The sequence below is a fragment of the Pseudoliparis swirei genome, chromosome 17 (genome assembly GCF_029220125.1).
Source record: "Pseudoliparis swirei isolate HS2019 ecotype Mariana Trench chromosome 17, NWPU_hadal_v1, whole genome shotgun sequence".
NCBI lineage: Eukaryota > Metazoa > Chordata > Actinopteri > Perciformes > Liparidae > Pseudoliparis > Pseudoliparis swirei.
The window spans coordinates 3,969,604-3,987,473 of NC_079404.1; the positions used below are offsets into that span (position 1 = coordinate 3,969,604).

The window sequence follows — 17,870 nt, forward strand, 5'->3', positions numbered from 1 at the left end:
CTTTTATTCTTTTAATATTGCTGATTATGGCTTACAGCTTAAGAAAACTCAAATATCCTATCTCTAAATATTAGAATATCATGAAAAAGTATACTAGTAGGGTATTAAACAAATCACTTGAATTGTCTAATTAACTCGAAACACCTGCAAGGGTTTCCTGAGCCTTGACAAACACTCAGCTGTTATAAATCTTTTTTTTTACTTGGTCTGAGGAAATATTAAAATTTTATGAGATAGGATTTTAGAGTTTTCTTAAGCTGTAAGCCATAATCAGCAATATTAAAAGAATAAAAGGCTTGCAATATTTCAGTTGATTTGTAATGAATCCAGAATGCATGACATTTTTGTTTTTTTAATTGCATTAGAGAAAATAAAGAACTTCATCACAATATTCTAATTTTCTGAGACAGTCCTGTACATATAGAAAAGAACAAAATTATATATATATGTATATACATATATATATAATTTTGTTCTTTTCTTTCTTATTTTCCTTTATTTTATATTAAATTTCTGATTTATTTGATTATAATAATTTAGGATAAGAATATATAAGCATTCTTTGCTTCTACCTATACTTTTTCAGTCCTTCTGTTTTGTATATTATATAGAATAATATTGTATTATATTGCAGTGATTGACTGAATAAAATACACAACAACAACAAGTGGTCATAAAAAGGGCCAAAAAGCTCTGTCGAGCTGAGTTAGCTGCTGAACCCTTTCACATTACACAAAAACATTTGATCTATTATATATGAAAATATTGATTAATTCCGCTTTAAATGAAACCCATAATTTAATTGCAACCGCAGCAAAGTCCAAAATCCAACGTACAACAGCAGGCTCTGTGGTTTTAGCCAGTTGAGTGATGAAAGAAATAGTATATTTACTTTATATACAAATGTCCTCTAAATCATCGACTGCATTAGTTTCACGTTCACATACAATAAACACTTCACTTAGAGCTTGGGAAGCTAGTAAAGCCCGGGGTCCATAATTAGGAAATTAGGCTGAACATCAGAGCCCCGGGATACAAGGTCACATTTCCTCCACTCGCTAATTCATCTCCGCTCTAGAGATGCACAGTCAGCGCCTTTCTGCAAACCGGGCCGGAGCTTTTAATGAGCACGTCGCCCCGGCTCCTTTTCATTGACTTAATGTTGGGGTTGCATTCAGGCGCCCCGAGGGTTTCATTCAACTTCTGCTTTGGAACACGGTGATCTGTTGTTCGGCCCTCGGGGCGGCGGGAACCAACGGGGGCCACAAAAGATCTGTGGGAGGAGACGAAAAAGTTTGACTTTTCCAAGCGGAGTGGTCTGAGGTCTTCGGGCTCCGCCGGTTTCCAGCGAAAGCAAAGGGCGGAAAATACGAGATGCCGGCGGATAAATGAGAGCAACAAATAAAGCAAAAAGAGGAAGACCTCAAGACGTGCCAAAGAGAGCCAGGGACAGACTCTCTTTAAAGAGTGAGTGATTATGCGGGAGAAAACCTGGGGAAATTCAGAGTGGAAAAAAGAAGAAGAAGAAGCTCCGAACAGAAGCACCGGAACAAGGCTTCTTCTTCTGAGCGGCTTTGGCTCGGATGCACCCGCCTCCCACACCGTAACCCAAGAGGGCCCAATTGCATTTCAATAACCTGCATAAGAACACGGGCCCCTGTCATGAAAAAGGCAACGTGTCATCCAGCTCGATGTCCGGAGCCTGAAGGAGTGTGTGTGGAAACGGGAGATTGCAGTTGCAGCTCATCTGCTTTGAGTTGGGAAAAAAAAAACGAGATTGATTTCAAAACGGCGTCTCGGAGCTGCGGGCCGCGTGCCGGGTGGACGTCTGAGGCGGGAGAGGAAGTGAAAAGCTCTCTGGGTGGAGAGGCTTTAAACCGGCAAGAAGCGGGGCCAGAAGGGAGTCCGATAACGAGACAGCCATCTCAGGCCTCTCCAACGTAAACAGGCTCGACAGAGTCGCGGAAAACGATGCCAAGTGTCCATCTTCATTTTCTCTTGTCTGCTAAAGATTAATATGTTTGGATTATTTGTCATGTGCTCCTCTCTAACTGGATAAAAGACCTTTTGCCTGATGTTTCTATGACTTCTTTCACTCAACGGAAAGAGCCAAATTAAAGTTTAATAAACATAAACCTTCCCAGTATCCTGGCAGCAGTAGATGCTCCTTTTAGTCTCCGGGGCGTTCACATCTGATGAGCGCTGCCTCGCCTCACCGTCAGTTATGCATCACAGGAAGTAAATCAACGCGCATTGCAAAATAATTTTGACCGGATTTGGCATCCATCCTGTTCTATGATGTCGATATTTTGTTTATTTTTCATCACTTCTAGTTACTGATTGATGCACCGGTGAGCACAAAGAAAAGGAATGACACGGGACGGGCAGACCCTCTGAGGTGGATCTGGGGGGAGGGGCTACCAGACCCTCTGAGGTGGCTTTAGGGGGAGGGGCTACCAGACCCTCAGAGGTGACTTTAGGGGGAGGGGCTACCAGACAAACATGGTGAAGCGTTCACACATCACCGTCGTCGCTGTTTCCCCAGACACGTATGACGGTGACATCCTGTTTTATTTTGAAGTTTCCCTGCACTTCCTGTCCCTGTGATTGGCTGCCTGATTGTTTCCACCTGTGTCCAATCACCTGCACCTACCCTGTGTATTTAAACTCTGTTTGTCTCATTCCCCGGTGTTGGTTTGTACTGTTTAGTTTGTGTGTTGTTGACCTGTTATTTTTATTAACAGGTCAACAATTACAATTATTATTGTGTAAGAGTTAAGAAGATTACATATTCTGTGGCACATTGTCCTCTCTCTGTGGCTTCAACAGTCGTGACATGATGGGTACCGTCAACTGACCGGGTCCAACAATATTCTGTTCCATTCCTTCAAACTTATTATCCAATTTCCTCATATATATTTCGAGACTTTCAGGAATCCTGCCCTTAAATCATCTCTAGGACACGACAACATTATTCATCCAACGGGAGCGGTATCCAGGCGCCGCTCTCTTCCTCCCGCGATGGGGCCCCGCCTCCCTCCGCCTGACCCTTCGGCACATTACTCAGTGAAGGTAAAAACAACAAATCCACAGAGGAGTGTTTTATGTATGGGTTCAGACACCAGCATGCACTTTGTCACCCTCTTCTTCATTGAGAGGCCTTTTTACAACTTTACGCTCATACTTTTATTCCTCTCACAACCTGGTGGATGAAATGATGACACAAGAAGAAGTGAAGCCAGGAAAATCACGTCAACAAGCAGCAATGACATATATTATCTCATTGCTTATAGCACGCTTTTTTAAAGTTCCACTGTATACAACTTGGATCTTATTCTCATAGTTAGGCTATCGTTCCAATTATGAACATGTCATGGAAACTCAAAGAATCCAATATAAACATCCATCACAGTGTACAGATCAACTTCTCATCATCTTAACCCTCCTGTTACCTTTGGGTCAATTTGACCCCATTCAATGTTTAACCCTCCTGTTACCTTTATATTTACTGACATATTTTACCCTCGGGGTCAATTTGACCCCAGCAATTAAAACCTCCAGAAAATTATTAGAATTAATATTGTTTCCCAAGTATAAGTGTGAGGTACTTTATGTTTGTTTGTTGACTACCTAAATAGCCCTTTAAATATATAAAAAAGTTGATATTTCTTATATGTTTGACACAGTGAAAAACAGCCTGGGGTCAAATTGACCCCAAAGAACACCGACATTAAACATTGAATGGGGTCAAATTGACCCTCAGGTAACAGGAGGGTTAAATCATATCCCAACCTCCATAATTATCAATAAGGTGCATTCACGTGTAGAGTGACATTTAAATAAAGTGCTTTACACCAGAGGTTCTCTACCTTTTGCATCTTTTCTCTGGTTTTGTGTTGACCTCTAGTTTTTGTGAGCCAGGTGTATAATTCATCAGCTCCTCTGTTGCAGGATCTCATTTATCGACCATACGGAATAGATTTCAATGCGCCGCCAACACATTTAGAGTCACACGCTGCAGGAATCTTTTTTACCAGCCAACATTTTACACTCGTGATATAATTCCTCGGTGTTATTCATGGCTGTTCCGCTGACATGCGTCGTACTTTTTCTGAGGAATGTAATCGCGAGATGACATTTATACGACAATGAGTTGCTTTGCCGACACCCTGCAGTCTGAAGACGACCGAAAGCAACCGATTCGATTGACTCGGGCTTCCCCTGTGTGTCCTCTTCGTACTTTCAGTCTCGCTTTGTCACGATATCTCTCCCTGACGACCGGCCGGGGTTGGAACCTCCGTACCCCGTGTGACTTCATGAGCTCGTCTTTGGCCAAGTTTAAGAATGAGGTGCTGCGAGGATTTAAAGAGGTGATTCATTCTTGAATAGAGTTTCCAGGCAGGAGAAATGGTAGCCGCCACACTACGCTATGCGAGCTATTAAAACAGAAGCTCAGACTGAGAGAGAGAGGGAGAGAGAGATTGCTGGAATGAATGGAGGACGAGTCGATGCGTTTGCCATGTGGTGGAGGAGGTCCACGCTCCGCACTGCTCCTCGTGTTAAGACGGAGGGGCTCTCTCTCACAGCTCTGGCCTGTTAGGCTAATAACAAAAGCAGAACCACCAACATAAACATCACACGGCTTACGGACGAGAGGCGGCCAAGGGGGTCTGGCTCTAATCACATCGGCTTGATCCGAACCGAAAAGGAGGAAGTGAAGAGAAAACAAAGAAACTTTCCAAGGACGAAAAGAAAAAAAAATCCAAAATGATTTGAGCATTTCTTGATGGCATGATGAATGGAAAAGATTAGATTCAGGCCTGAATATATAAACTGAGAGGAAACGGGAGGCCCGGGCACCTGATCAAGCATTTCATAATATTTGGCCATCAATGCACACCCAAGTTCACTTGAAGTGTTTTTGTGGCACCACAAAGCTGAAAGATGAGATAAAGCAACCCCTCTCTAGCAGTCTGATGGTGGGACGACAGGCCCTCATCCCCCTCTACCCACGATCTGACTCCTCATCCCCCTCTACCCACGATCTGGTTCCTCATCCCCCTCTACTCACGATCTGGTTCCTCATCCCCCTCTACCCACGATCTTGTTCCTCATCCCCCTCTACCCACGATCTGGTTCCTCATCCCCCTCTACTCACGATCTGGTTCCTCATCCCCCTCTACCCACGGTCTGGTTCCTCATCACCCTCTACCCACGATCTGGTTCCTCATCCCCCTCTACCCACGATCTGGTTCCTCATCCCCCCCTACCCACGATCTGGTTCCTCATCACTCTCTACCCACGATCTGGTTCCTCATCACTCTACCCACGATCTGGTTCCTCATCCCCCTCTACCCACGATCTGGTTCCTCATCCCCCTCTACCCACGATCTGGTTCCTCATCCCCCTCTACCCACGATCTGGTTCCTCATCACTCTCTACCCACGGTCTGGTTCCTCATCCCCCTCTACCCACGATCTGGTTCCTCATCCCCCTCTACCCACTATCTGGTTCCACTACCCACTATCTGGTTCCTCATCCCCCTCTACTCACGATCTGGTTCCTCATCCCCCTCTACCCACGATCTGGTTCCTCATCACTCTCTACCCACGATCTGGTTCCTCATCACTCTCTACCCACTATCTGGTTCCTCATCCCCCTCTACCCACGATCTGGTTCCTCATCCCTCTACCCACTATCTGGTTCCACTACCCACTATCTGGTTCCTCATCCCCCTCTACTCACGATCTGGTTCCTCATCCCCCTCTACCCACGATCTGGTTCCTCATCACTCTCTACCCACGATCTGGTTCCTCATCACTCTCTACCCACGATCTGGTTCCTCATCACTCTCTACCCACGATCTGGTTCCTCATCACTCTCTACCCACTATCTGGTTCCTCATCACTCTACCCACGATCTGGTTCCTCATCCCCCTCTACCCACGATCTGGTTCCTCATCCCCCTCTACCCACGATCTGGTTCCTCATCACTCTCTACCCACGATCTGGTTCCTCATCACTCTCTACCCACGGTCTGGTTCCTCATCCCCCTCTACCCATGATCTGGTTCCTCATCCCCCTCTACCCACTATCTGGTTCCACTACCCACTATCTGGTTCCTCATCCCCCTCTACCCACTATCTGGTTCCTCATCACTCTCTACCCACGATCTGGTTCCTCATCACTCTCTACCCACGATCTGGTTCCTCATCACTCTCTACCCACTATCTGGTTCCACTACCTACTATCTGGTTCCTCATCACTCTCTACCCACTATCTGGTTCCACTACCCAATATCTGGTTTCTCATCGCCCTCTACCCACTATCGGGTTCCTCATCACCCTCTACCCACTATCGGGTTCCTCATCGCCCTCTACCCACTATCTGGTTCCTCGTCATCCTCTACCCACTATCTGGTTCCTCATCATCCTCTACCCACTATCTGGTTCCTCATCATCCTCTACCTACTATCTGGTTCCTCATCATCCTCTACCCTCTATCTGGTTCCTCATCATCCTCTACCTACTATCTGGTTCCTCATCATCCTCTACCCACTATCTGGTTCCTCATCATCCTCTACCCACTATCTGGTTCCTCATCATCCTCTACCCACTATCTGGTTCCTCATCATCCTCTACCCACTATCTGGTTCCTCATCATCCTCTACCCACTATCTGGTTCCTCATCATCCTCTACCCACGGTCTGGTTCCTCATCATCCTCTACCCACGATCTGGTTCCTCATCATCCTCTACCCACGATCTGGTTCCTCATCATCCTCTACCCACGATCTGGTTCCTCATCCCCCTCTACCCACGATCTGGTTCCTCATCCCCCTCTACCCTCTATCTGGTTCCTCATCATCCTCTACCCACTATCTGGTTCCTCATCATCCTCTACCCACTATCTGGTTCCTCATCATCCTCTACCCACTATCTGGTTCCTCATCACCCTCTACCCACTATCTGGTTCCTCATCATCCTCTACCCACTATCTGGTTCCTCATCATCCTCTACCCACTATATGGTTCCTCATCACCCTCTACCCACTATCTGGTTCCTCATCATCCTCTACCCACTATATGGTTCCTCATCACCCTCTACCCACTATCTGGTTCCTCATCATCCTCTACCCACTATCTGGTTCCTCATCATCCTCTACCCACTATCTGGTTCCTCATTGCCCTCTACCCAATATCTGGTTCCTAATCATCCTCTACCCACTATCTGGTTCCTCATCATCCTCTACCCTCTATCTGGTTCCTCATCATCCTCTACCCACTATCTGGTTCCTCATCATCCTCTACCCACTATCTGGTTCCTCATCATCCTCTACCCACTATCTGGTTCCGCATCATCCTCTACCCTCTATCTGGTTCCTCATCACCCTCTACCCACTATCTGGTTCCGCATCATCCTCTACCCTCTATCTGGTTCCTCATCCCCCTCTACCCACTATCTGGTTCCGCATCATCCTCTACCCTCTATCTGGTTCCTCATCACCCTCTACCCACTATCTGGTTCCTCATCATCCTCTACCCACTATCTGGTTCCTCATCATCCTCTACCTACTATCTGGTTCCTCATTCCCCTCTACCCAATATCTGGTTCCTTGTCATCCTCTACCCACTATCTGGTTCCTCATCATCCTCTACCCACTATCTGGTTCCTCATCCCCCTCTACCCTCTATCTGGTTCCTCATCATCCTCTACCCACTATATGGTTCCTCATCGCCCTCTACTGAAGGCTTTTTTCCAAGTCTGAGCTGAATAAATATAAATTCGCAGCTGAATTTACACATGTTTTTGCATCAGATAGTGGACCATGTATCTAGACATCCACCCAACCCTTAACTAAGATCTAAATATTTGTCCTATTTTTACGATAAAGTAAATACAGCATTTAAGGCCATGCATTTGTCAGGGTCCTAAAGCCTCTAAAAGAGTCTTTTTAGCTGAAAAACAGCCTCCAGCATCATATTCAAGTGTGCTGTTTGTCACTAGCTGGTCCTCTTGGATGTCATGTGGCCAGGCTCGGAATGGGAGCTTTCATCAGAGACATTAGTCGGCTGGACTCCCGCCTCCAAAACAAATGAATCAGGCACACATGGAGACGTGAGGTGGTAAACACTCACTTTAGAATAGCACACAGAAACCCTGCATGACCTTCAGGTGAAAAGGGAAACCCCTATAGACTCAGGATATAATGTCAGTGCCATGATGAATGAACAGAGTGTGTTTGTGGGGAGAAGGAAATGCACCATTTGTTATTCACAGTGACAGACTCGTGCAGCCAGGAGGTCGCCATGGCTCGGGTCACTTTTTGGAAATATGATGCATTGGACTTCACTTGAAGTGGAATTCTGAATGCCCAAAGCGTGAATCCCGGAATGCTGACCCACTTAATCGAGTCCAAAGGCAGACGAGAGCAATTCACAACCGAGTCAAGTGCAAATTCAGTCCTGTTCGAGCCCATAAAAGACGATAATGTCTTTTCCTATGCTGATCTTTGCACCCAGCCCACACAGCTGGGATAACATTTTGTTTAATACGTTTAAAATACATATGGAACAGACAAGTTGGCAAGGAATCTCTATCAAATGTAGTGAAGTTAAAAGTAGATCACTGGTGTTAGCCAGTAAATCAGCAAGCTGTGAAGGAACTTTTACCGGTTTTAACAACCTTTTTAGGATCGTCTCTGTTATAATAATATTTCACACTGAAATAAGCACATTGGTTCTTTCACTTCCAAAACAAATGAATCAGGCACAAATGGAGACATGAGGGGGTAAACACTCACTTTAGAATAGCACACAGAATCCCTACATAATTAAGTTTCAGTTCATCTTCTGTGAAGTGAAGGAAGCTGCTGAAGATGCTGGCTCCGGACCAAGCTCTCTATTGGGAGGACGTTTTGTGTTCAATTCAAGCTGAATGTGTTCTGGGTTGTGAACGGTCGCCACATTGCGCTCCCACTATCTCTAGATACGTACGTGTGGCGCACAGGTGAGGCCACTCCAACACCGACGGTAAATGAGGATCCGACCCCACAACAGGGGAGGCTTTGTAATTCCTGCGGTAAACCTTCAGGTCAACGCTCAGCGGATCGTCTCGCTCCTCCTCCCCAAACAGCCAATCAAAATAAACAGTAACGTCTGATGAGGGATGGCATGTCCACGGCAAAGACAAACAAAATGAAACGACGGGATCGTGTTTCACGCGGAGCAGACAGTAATGAGAAAAACAGGCCCGGCCGCAAAGACGGCAGTTTACCTCCAGCTTAGAGTTATGACTGACAGGACATTCTCACATTCCTTCATCTCACCACCAGCGACCCCTTCTGCACTTCCTTGTGTCCGACCCCCGCTATACCGTCCGGAACAGACCATTCTGATAACAGAATATAGGTGGGGGGGGGGAATATTCTCTTGTGGGGCTTTTAAAGCTGAGCGTTGATGCGTGACACCCCATGCTAGGGTAATTTCGGATTTCCTTGCCTTAAACTATACAGTATGGAGTTGGCTGTTGGTCTAGAGAGATATTCTAGAGGAGAAGTCATGGGGGGAAATGTTCGAACAACATTCTGACCAAACAAATATGTCAACGTCCCAGAGTTTAAATGTCCCCTTTGTAGGATTAGTGAGGGCAGCTGAAGCTGGATTGACAAAAGGCCAGATGATGTTACCAGATGACAAGTCAGTGGCTCATCAAAGCTTCTAAAGATCATGAGCGATACATCGCAGAGTAAACTATCCGGGAGATGTCGGAGCTAAAGCGTCAACATGTTTGTGGCATCTTCAGAAAAGTCTCATGAAGTGAAACCAACTTTACACCGTGCATGTACCTGTTAATATCAGATGACGCTTGTTTACCTCTCCATATCAGCTTATGTGGGGCATTCAGGATGGAGAGCCAGGGTTTAAATGTGTATATGGAGGGCAACTTTTTGATATGAATATTAACAACGATAGTCAGTTACGTCTTTAAGCTTTTGGACATCACCAATAGTAATAGTAACCATACACAATTATTTTAAATTGTATAATTTTCATTGAAAAACTTCTTTTGTACCCATATTTCTTTGTAATGGGTTCAACAATGTTTGTATTTCGAATTTTTGAATTGCTTTTTTTCCCGATGTGACAGCGAATGAGGGAAACAAGAGACGGGGTGACATAATGTTGATGTTGCAATAACACGGGGAAGCATCTTCAACTCCTTGTTTACCAGAAAGACCCAGAAGTTTTCGCTGGAAGATCTCTTACTCTTAAGAAATCTCTTTCAATGATGTTCTCCTTCCACTCTCCTTTCATCTCTGGGTGTTTTTTTCTCTGGAAGTATGTGAAGCAGTTTTTTAGAAAAGCTCAGTTCTGTTTTTCTTCCCACGTCAGTCTGTCCTTCTGTGTCCGTCACATAAACATCAGTCCTCTGTTTCCAGATGTCTTCTGCCCATCTACACACACTCAGATCGGATCTACTTGAGTATCCTACACATCTGCCTATCAGATCTACAGTCAAACACACACACGCACACACACACACACACACACACACACACACACACACACACACACACCTCTGCATGCCACCCAGGTTCTAAACCTAAACTACAGAGAAAACCAAGATAAAGCTACAGCTGGGAATCAAGTTGAAGGTATTCATTTTAAGATGTTTATTGTTCCTAGTCTGGGACTCTTCATCCTCTCAATATGAGCTGGAAAGACTGTAATGATGACGACAATGGCCGATATGTTGACTTAACCCTATCGTTAAATGGCAGTACTGAAACTGCTAATATTTGGGTTGCATGGTACATTTAGAAGCTTAATAGCGACAGTGGACGCGGTGATTACAACTGCTCTCTGAACCATCGTACAGCAGTCTGACGAGCAGAGGCCCCTGGGGGCCAGCTGCTGCATTTCTGGGGTTCCTGTGGAGCCGGCGGGTATCAGAGACTGGATGCAGGAGGAAGGAGAGACACGACGCATTCTTTCGTAGTGTCACTTCTATACTTTCTTTTATTGTAGAAACACAAATTAAACTCATATGAAACAGAAACACCTTGCTTTGTCTTAAATGTGTTCTTACATGAGTTCTTAAATGTGTTCCTAAATGAGTTCTTAAATGAGTTCTTATATGTGTTCTTAAATGAGTTCTTAAATGTGCTCTTAAGTTTTTTAATGTGTTCTTAAATGAGTTCTTAAATGAGTTCTTAAATGGGTTCTTAAGTTTTCAAATCTGTTCTTAAATGAGTTCTTAAATGAGTTCTTAAGTTTTCAAATATGTTCTTAAATGAGTTCTTAAATGAGTTCTTAAATGAGTTCTTACATTTTTAAATGAGTTCTTAAATGTGTTCTTAAATGTGTTCTTAAGTTTTTAAATATGTTCTTAAATGAGTTCTAAAATGAGTTCTTAAATATGTTCTTAAATGAGTTCTTAAATATGTTCTTAAATGAGTTCTTAAATATGTTCTTAAATGTGTTCTTAGGGTCATTATGACCCGAATCAATCTGTTACCTTAAATATTTCTTAAATTTTACCCTTGTTCTTAAATGAGTTCAATTAAATCCAGAGTTCTTAATATGTTCTTAATGTGTTCTTAAATGTTTATGTTGACTTAAAAGAATGACATTAAATATGTTCTTAAATGAGTTCAAAAATGAGTTTTTAAATATGTTCTTAAATGAGTTCTTAAATATGTTCTTAAATGAGTTCTTAAATATGTTCTTAAATGAGTTCTTAAATATGTTCTTAAATGAGTTCTTAAATATGTTCTTAAATGAGTTCTTAAATGAGTTCTTAAATGAGTTCTTAAATAGGTTCTTAAATAGGTTCTTAAATAGGTTCTTAAGTTTTTTAATATGTTCTTAAATGAGTTCTTAAATGTGCACTTTTAGCTCTGCTCGACCGTGATTGGTCGATACCACTCACACTACAAACGGAAACCAGAAGGCTTTCCATACCAAAATCACCAAAGCCGACTAATCCGAATGTGCCAATGAATGAAGAGTCTGATACTTTAGGGCTGCGTTTCCGAACAAGTGATTCAGATTAAGATTACGGTGGCCGCTGTTCACGCTCCTTCTGGGTTTACAGACTGCAAAGCTTTCAAAACAGCGATCTCACTCCTGTCACAAAATCCAATTCAACAATTCAAAATGTCCGCTCACTCCTATGGGGTGATGATAAAACAATATATCTGGGGTTTCCGGACAGAGGAAGCTCGGAGAGAGAGAGAGAGAGCACTTGGCCTCTTCCCAGTGCTGATCACGTTGGTCCAGATCAACCATCTGCTATTCGATTGTCACCTGAGGAACAAAAAGTGTGTCTCAGATCAGCAGAGTGGAACCTCCGAGCAAACTGAGGGGCCACAGCAAAGGGGGCCCTGGGGTCCATTTGGGCTCGCTGGAGCGAGACCGAGCCACCGTGGCAACACACTGGTTCTCTGAACACCCCCTTCGGTGGCATCAGGCCTCATCATCTGGGATATCCATGTCATCACACGTGAAGTGGAGTGGGTCAACCGTGACAGCAAACACCGAGGACCCCCGATGGGGAGCTGCCATTCGCCGAACTCCGAGGCGCAATGGAAGGTGGTTTACCGATTTGAACTCCAACAGGGATCTTATCACGAAGTGGTCCAGAGCAAGGCCCCCTTGGTGGACGAGGGGTCTCCACCGGACTCGCAATTACACATTTTAAATGTACGACAGTCCGTCCGTCTGTCTTTCCAATCGATCTGTCGGACAGACCGGGAGCGGAATGTGTAATTCAGGATGTGAGGAGATGTCGGACCGGGGGAACCGGGACCATCCTCAGACTTCCCCTCCTGAAGACCACATCCTGGGGACTTTCGTGAACAATCAGCTGGGGACGCACAGAAGTCCACGCCGATGATCTCACCGGGGCGAACCGCAGAGGTGTGTCAGTCCGCCTCGGCTTGTTTGGGATCGTTCCTCAGCGCTTGTTGTACAGGGCCCGCTTATGAATCCAGCTCCAACTCCCCGCTCTGTTGTCAGTTCGTTATCATCTGTTTATCTAGAAGCAGCGAGGCCGACGTGTTGTTGCCACCATATTCTCTTCAAGTCCCTTCATGATTCAACCGTTGGCTGTAGCCGAGACGTTTTTCCATAACAAGTCCGAATACATTATGAGCAAGATAATAGCAACAGAGCGAGCAGCTTTTTTGAAAAAGCTCCTGGCTGAGTTTGAGTTGTTCCTGATGAATTGACCGTTAAATCGCGGGCAACCGCTTTAAGCTAACGGGACAAGTGCACCTGTGTATTGCAGGGCTCTCAAGTTTTGAAGACAGGCAAGAGTGACATTTCCATCACCCCCCTCTGTAGAACGACATTTTCGGATATCAGTCAGTCGCACGCAATTCCAGGATGCTTTATTGGTTGCTGGATTAAATCTTACACAGATACAACAGATACGGGGTTTTTTTCTGATTGGCTATTGTGTAGCTCATTTCTTTTTTTTGATTGGCTGATAAGTGGCTCCTCACAGCAGAACTCCAGGGGAGCGCTTGATTCCTCCATGTTTGCGCGCTGCGGCACATTCAAACATTAAATAGCTGAGAGTTTTTTTCAGCGTGAGAAATACGATGTGTGGCGGGAGTGCGTGACTTAAGACTGAAATGCGTGACACTTGAGAGCCCTGGTATTGTAACCTTCGCCTCTTGTCTATCTTCAGATTACGGTCCAGCAGTTTGTACGTTTCCAGGTTAAAGTCACAGAAAGACCGGATGAGATAAACCTACACACACACACACACACACACACACACACACACACACACACACACACACACTGTGTGTATAGCATCTACCACAAGCAGCCACCCAGCAACAGCAAAATAACAAAGGCCCTGTTGGCTGCAGGCACCTGCCGGCTGTAGGGCCCCATCATTCACATGGTCTCTGCAGGGCATTTCACAAGACCTCAACATGTTTTATAAAGGTCTTCCTTTCAGTCTTGTTTTTAGTTGTTAGTAGATTCTCATAGGTTTAGAGTATTTTACTTTATACTAATTCCCTCCTCCGTTGCTCTCCTGAAGGTTTCTTCACTTTTTTTCTCCATGAAAGGGTTTTTTCTATTTTCTTGGGAGTTTTTCCTGATCCGATGTGAGGTCAAAGGTCAGGGATGTCGTATGTGTACAGATCGTAAAGCCCTCTGAGGGGAATTTGTAATTTGTGATATTGGGCTGGACAAAATAAACTGAATTGAATTGAATGAAGATATGATTACCGGTGACCAGATGAATGGGTGGGATTTGGGGGGAGGGGAGCTGGTGGGTGGGCGTGTTCAAAGTGACCAGTCGTGATACACCTGTTGTATTCTTTCCTTCAGTCTGGGTTTGAATTTGATATGGCAACAATAATTCACAGGTATCCCCCTCCCCACTCCACCAGGTATCTCTGGGTAGTATATAGAGTATAGAGACAATAAACCTATGGAGGCCCCGGGGCCCTGGGAGAGAGCGCTGGCCCTACAATGATTAGATGGGTATAAAGTGCCAGCTCGGATTAATGCCCATGTTCAAAAAAGCAATTGCATTAAAGTAAAAAATGGTGCGAAATGTGCTGTATATGAACTCTAAAAAAGGCAAAGCCATATACAGATGGAACATACAGATATACAGTGGTGATGGCAGGATAATACGTATTGTCCAATGAGTCACGTGAATAAGGAGCAGTCTTATTTTGAGATGTGTGCATAAGCAGTAAAGTAGCACAGCGTGAAAATAAAACACATATATGTTCAATTCAATTCAGTTTATTTTGTATAGCCCAATATCACAAATTACAAATTTACGTCATCCCTGTCCCAGGACCGCACATCGGATCAGGAAAAACTCCCAAGAAAATAGAAAAAACCTCTATGTTTTCCCTAAAGCGATGAATATTCATATCAATATTGATTAAAAAAATAATTGTGATTATGAATTTGGCCATATTTGTGCAGTTAAAAGCAAAAGAGAATTAAGTAAGTCGACCATTAGCTGCATTATAAAAAACAGTGACTTGAATACTGAAACATATTCATGCATGACGTCATTATCATATGCAAATACTAATCGTGTAAAAGAGTGTAAGAAGTATAGAAATACCTTTTGATATAACACAAAGTTATTAATGGAACATTCAGTGCATGTTAACACACACTCACACACACACACACACACACACACACACACTGCAGGGGGCCATGAGAGAGGGAGCATCAGTTCTCGCGCTCCACCTCTCTGGATTAGTCGTCACCTCCCTGCTGAGCTGATGTTGACTCAAGCTAAACAATAACAACAACACTCACACTGAAACACACTCACCCCCCATGGTTTCTCTCTCTCTCTCTCTCTCTCACACACACACACACACACACACACACACACGCACACGCACACATATGGGGATTAAGCCGCGGAAACGACGAAGGGGGCCTTGACAGGCTCAAAGCGCTGATCACCATCATCAGCCTCACTCATACCAGCTGCTATAAAGACGGTCACACACACACACACACACACACACACGATGCTGGGAGGTGCACGCCACAAATAACGACATCGGGTTATTTCAGGCGTGTGATGTGAGGCCAAAGCTCTGTTCTTCCTGCGTGGCCTTTTCAGTACGTACAGAAAACCTTCAACTTTATTACTCGGTACATTAAGGCGCAGACATAAAACGTGAACTCTGCACTTCACCCGTCTTCGGTGTCGGAGGAGCTGATGGGAACAACTTGGGTTTAGAGTCTCACTCAAAGACACTTTGACCTTCACCGCCGTGGTGAGGAGGACCAGATGGACCCCACCGAGCTGCAGCCAATGCCCACGCGAGGTGGGAGGAGTCATATCATAATGCATGTTGGTGTCATGCAGCGTCGGAAATACACGAGGGCAAAGGGCAAAACTGACCCTCAGAAATTTTATTTTGCCCCTGATATCACTAGGAGAAAATGCCCTATAATTTAGATAATTTAATCGCGTTTTGTTGTTGTTCTTTGTTGTGTGTGTCCTCTCTGTACTTCCTGTACTAGGTAGGTACACACAAAAAAATCAATAAATATAATTTTGTTGTGACTGTTGAGACTCCGCCCACTCCTCCTCTCTACCTCCATCTGCCTGATGGATCGTGGAGGTCTCCATCGTGGAATATGCCTACTACCAACTATTCATACACTTTGTCATATTCATTGAATGTGCTTTAACTCTAAATCTGTCCTTCTGGTCACATGACATCTATTGTTCTGTCCATCCTGGAGAGGGATCCTCCTCTGTTGCTCTCCTGAAGGTTTCTTCCCTTTTTTCCCCCTGAAGGGTTATTTGGGAGTTTTTCCTGGTCCGATGTGAGGTTTTGGGGCAGGGATGTCTATGTGTACAGATTGTAAAGCACTCCGAGACAAATTTGTAATTTGTGAAATTGGGCTATACAAATAAACTGAATTGAATTGACATTTTTAATTATAAAATAACTAATAATTAAGTTATAATTTTTAATTGTTGTTTAAAAAATGTAATAATAAATAACCACAAGGAAATAAGAATAAAATGTAATATGATTGTCTGATTTATGTTTTATGATATAAAAAATCCAAGAAAACACTTTGAATCTGTAGACTACTGCCTAATAGACTTATTGCTGCCTAATCGTGTTATTATTGCCATTTAAAAAAAATTGCCCCCTCAAAAATATGTACATTTCCTACCCTGGTGTCATGCGTACTGGTTTGCTTCATTTTCATCACGTCGGTTAGTGTTGGAGCTTTGAGTATACGATTCTGTGGGAATTCTGTACTATAAAAAGTATTCTTTAATGTTGATTAAAACATTACAACCCTGAAGAAAAGACGTGTGAAGAGAAAGTTAAATAAATCTCAGTCAAGAGAAAACACAAAATAACGCCGTAGCCTGGCTGCTGTAAAAAAACAGGACGGCGCAGGATGTCCTCCTCCTCCTCCTCCTCCTCCTCCTCCTCTACCGGCTCATCTCGCTTGTAACCGCATTGGGACTGAAGAGAAAACGTCCCGGGTACTATCCACAGATCAGAGTGAGCCGTGCCGTACCGTGCGGTGGAAATCCGACCCGAGTGCCCCCCCCCCCCCGGCTTTTAAAGGCCGTAAAAAGAGCGACGTGAAAAACCCACAAAACAGCAGGAAGCACCGTCAACTTTCTCCTCGTGAAGGAGTAGGACACACATTTGGCAGATGACCCACTTGGTCTGTCACCTCCACCTCCACCTCCTCTGTAAATAACCCTGTTTATGTTGGAGACATCAAACGGCTGGTGAAGAGCTAGATGAGCAAACCAACTGTGGGTCCCCCCCCCCCCCGACCCCTAATACTACCACACAGCGCTCTCTCATTAACAGCTGGGGAAGTGGTACAGACGCATGGTATCGCCATCATCTGCCCCTTCAGCCTCGGGGTGAGTCGGCAACAGGTTTGACCTCTGACCTCTGTAAGATGAGAGGCCTGCTAACTACAGGTCCCCGTCGGTAAGAACCCTTCACCTCCAGCCAGCAGCAGCGCAGCCACGGCGTCAGCAGACATGAAGGGAATAAGTCAATTCATTATGTTTTATGTTTATGTAATGGTAAACAAGTAGTAAATGTTTTCTGCCAAATATACTCCACAACATTTTTTTTTTAAATGTTAAGATTTCCAAACAGCTACTAGATTTTCCACAAACCAAATGCACTTTGCACTTTATTATATATATGGACTATATATAATAACATTTATAATGGTCTTTTTTTTTTTTTTTAAGATTTCCAAACAGCTACTAGATTTTCCACAAACCAAATGCACTTTGCACTTTATTATACATATGGACTAAATATAGTATAATTTATAATGTGGTCATTTTGTGAC

The 17,870-nt window shown here is 44.1% G+C and overlaps 1 protein-coding gene across 1 annotated transcript in view; it reads right to left on the bottom strand.

Moving 5' to 3' along the window:
* Positions 1–1,029: 1,029 nt before the first annotated feature.
* Positions 1,030–17,870, bottom strand: part of LOC130206762 (collagen alpha-1(XIII) chain-like) — a 57,875-nt gene continuing 41,034 nt past the window's right edge. The window contains exon 3 of the mRNA XM_056434860.1: positions 1,030–1,273. Coding sequence (XP_056290835.1) covers positions 1,197–1,273 — 77 coding nt within the window. The 3' untranslated portion in view covers positions 1,030–1,196. The remainder of the gene's footprint in view (positions 1,274–17,870) is intronic.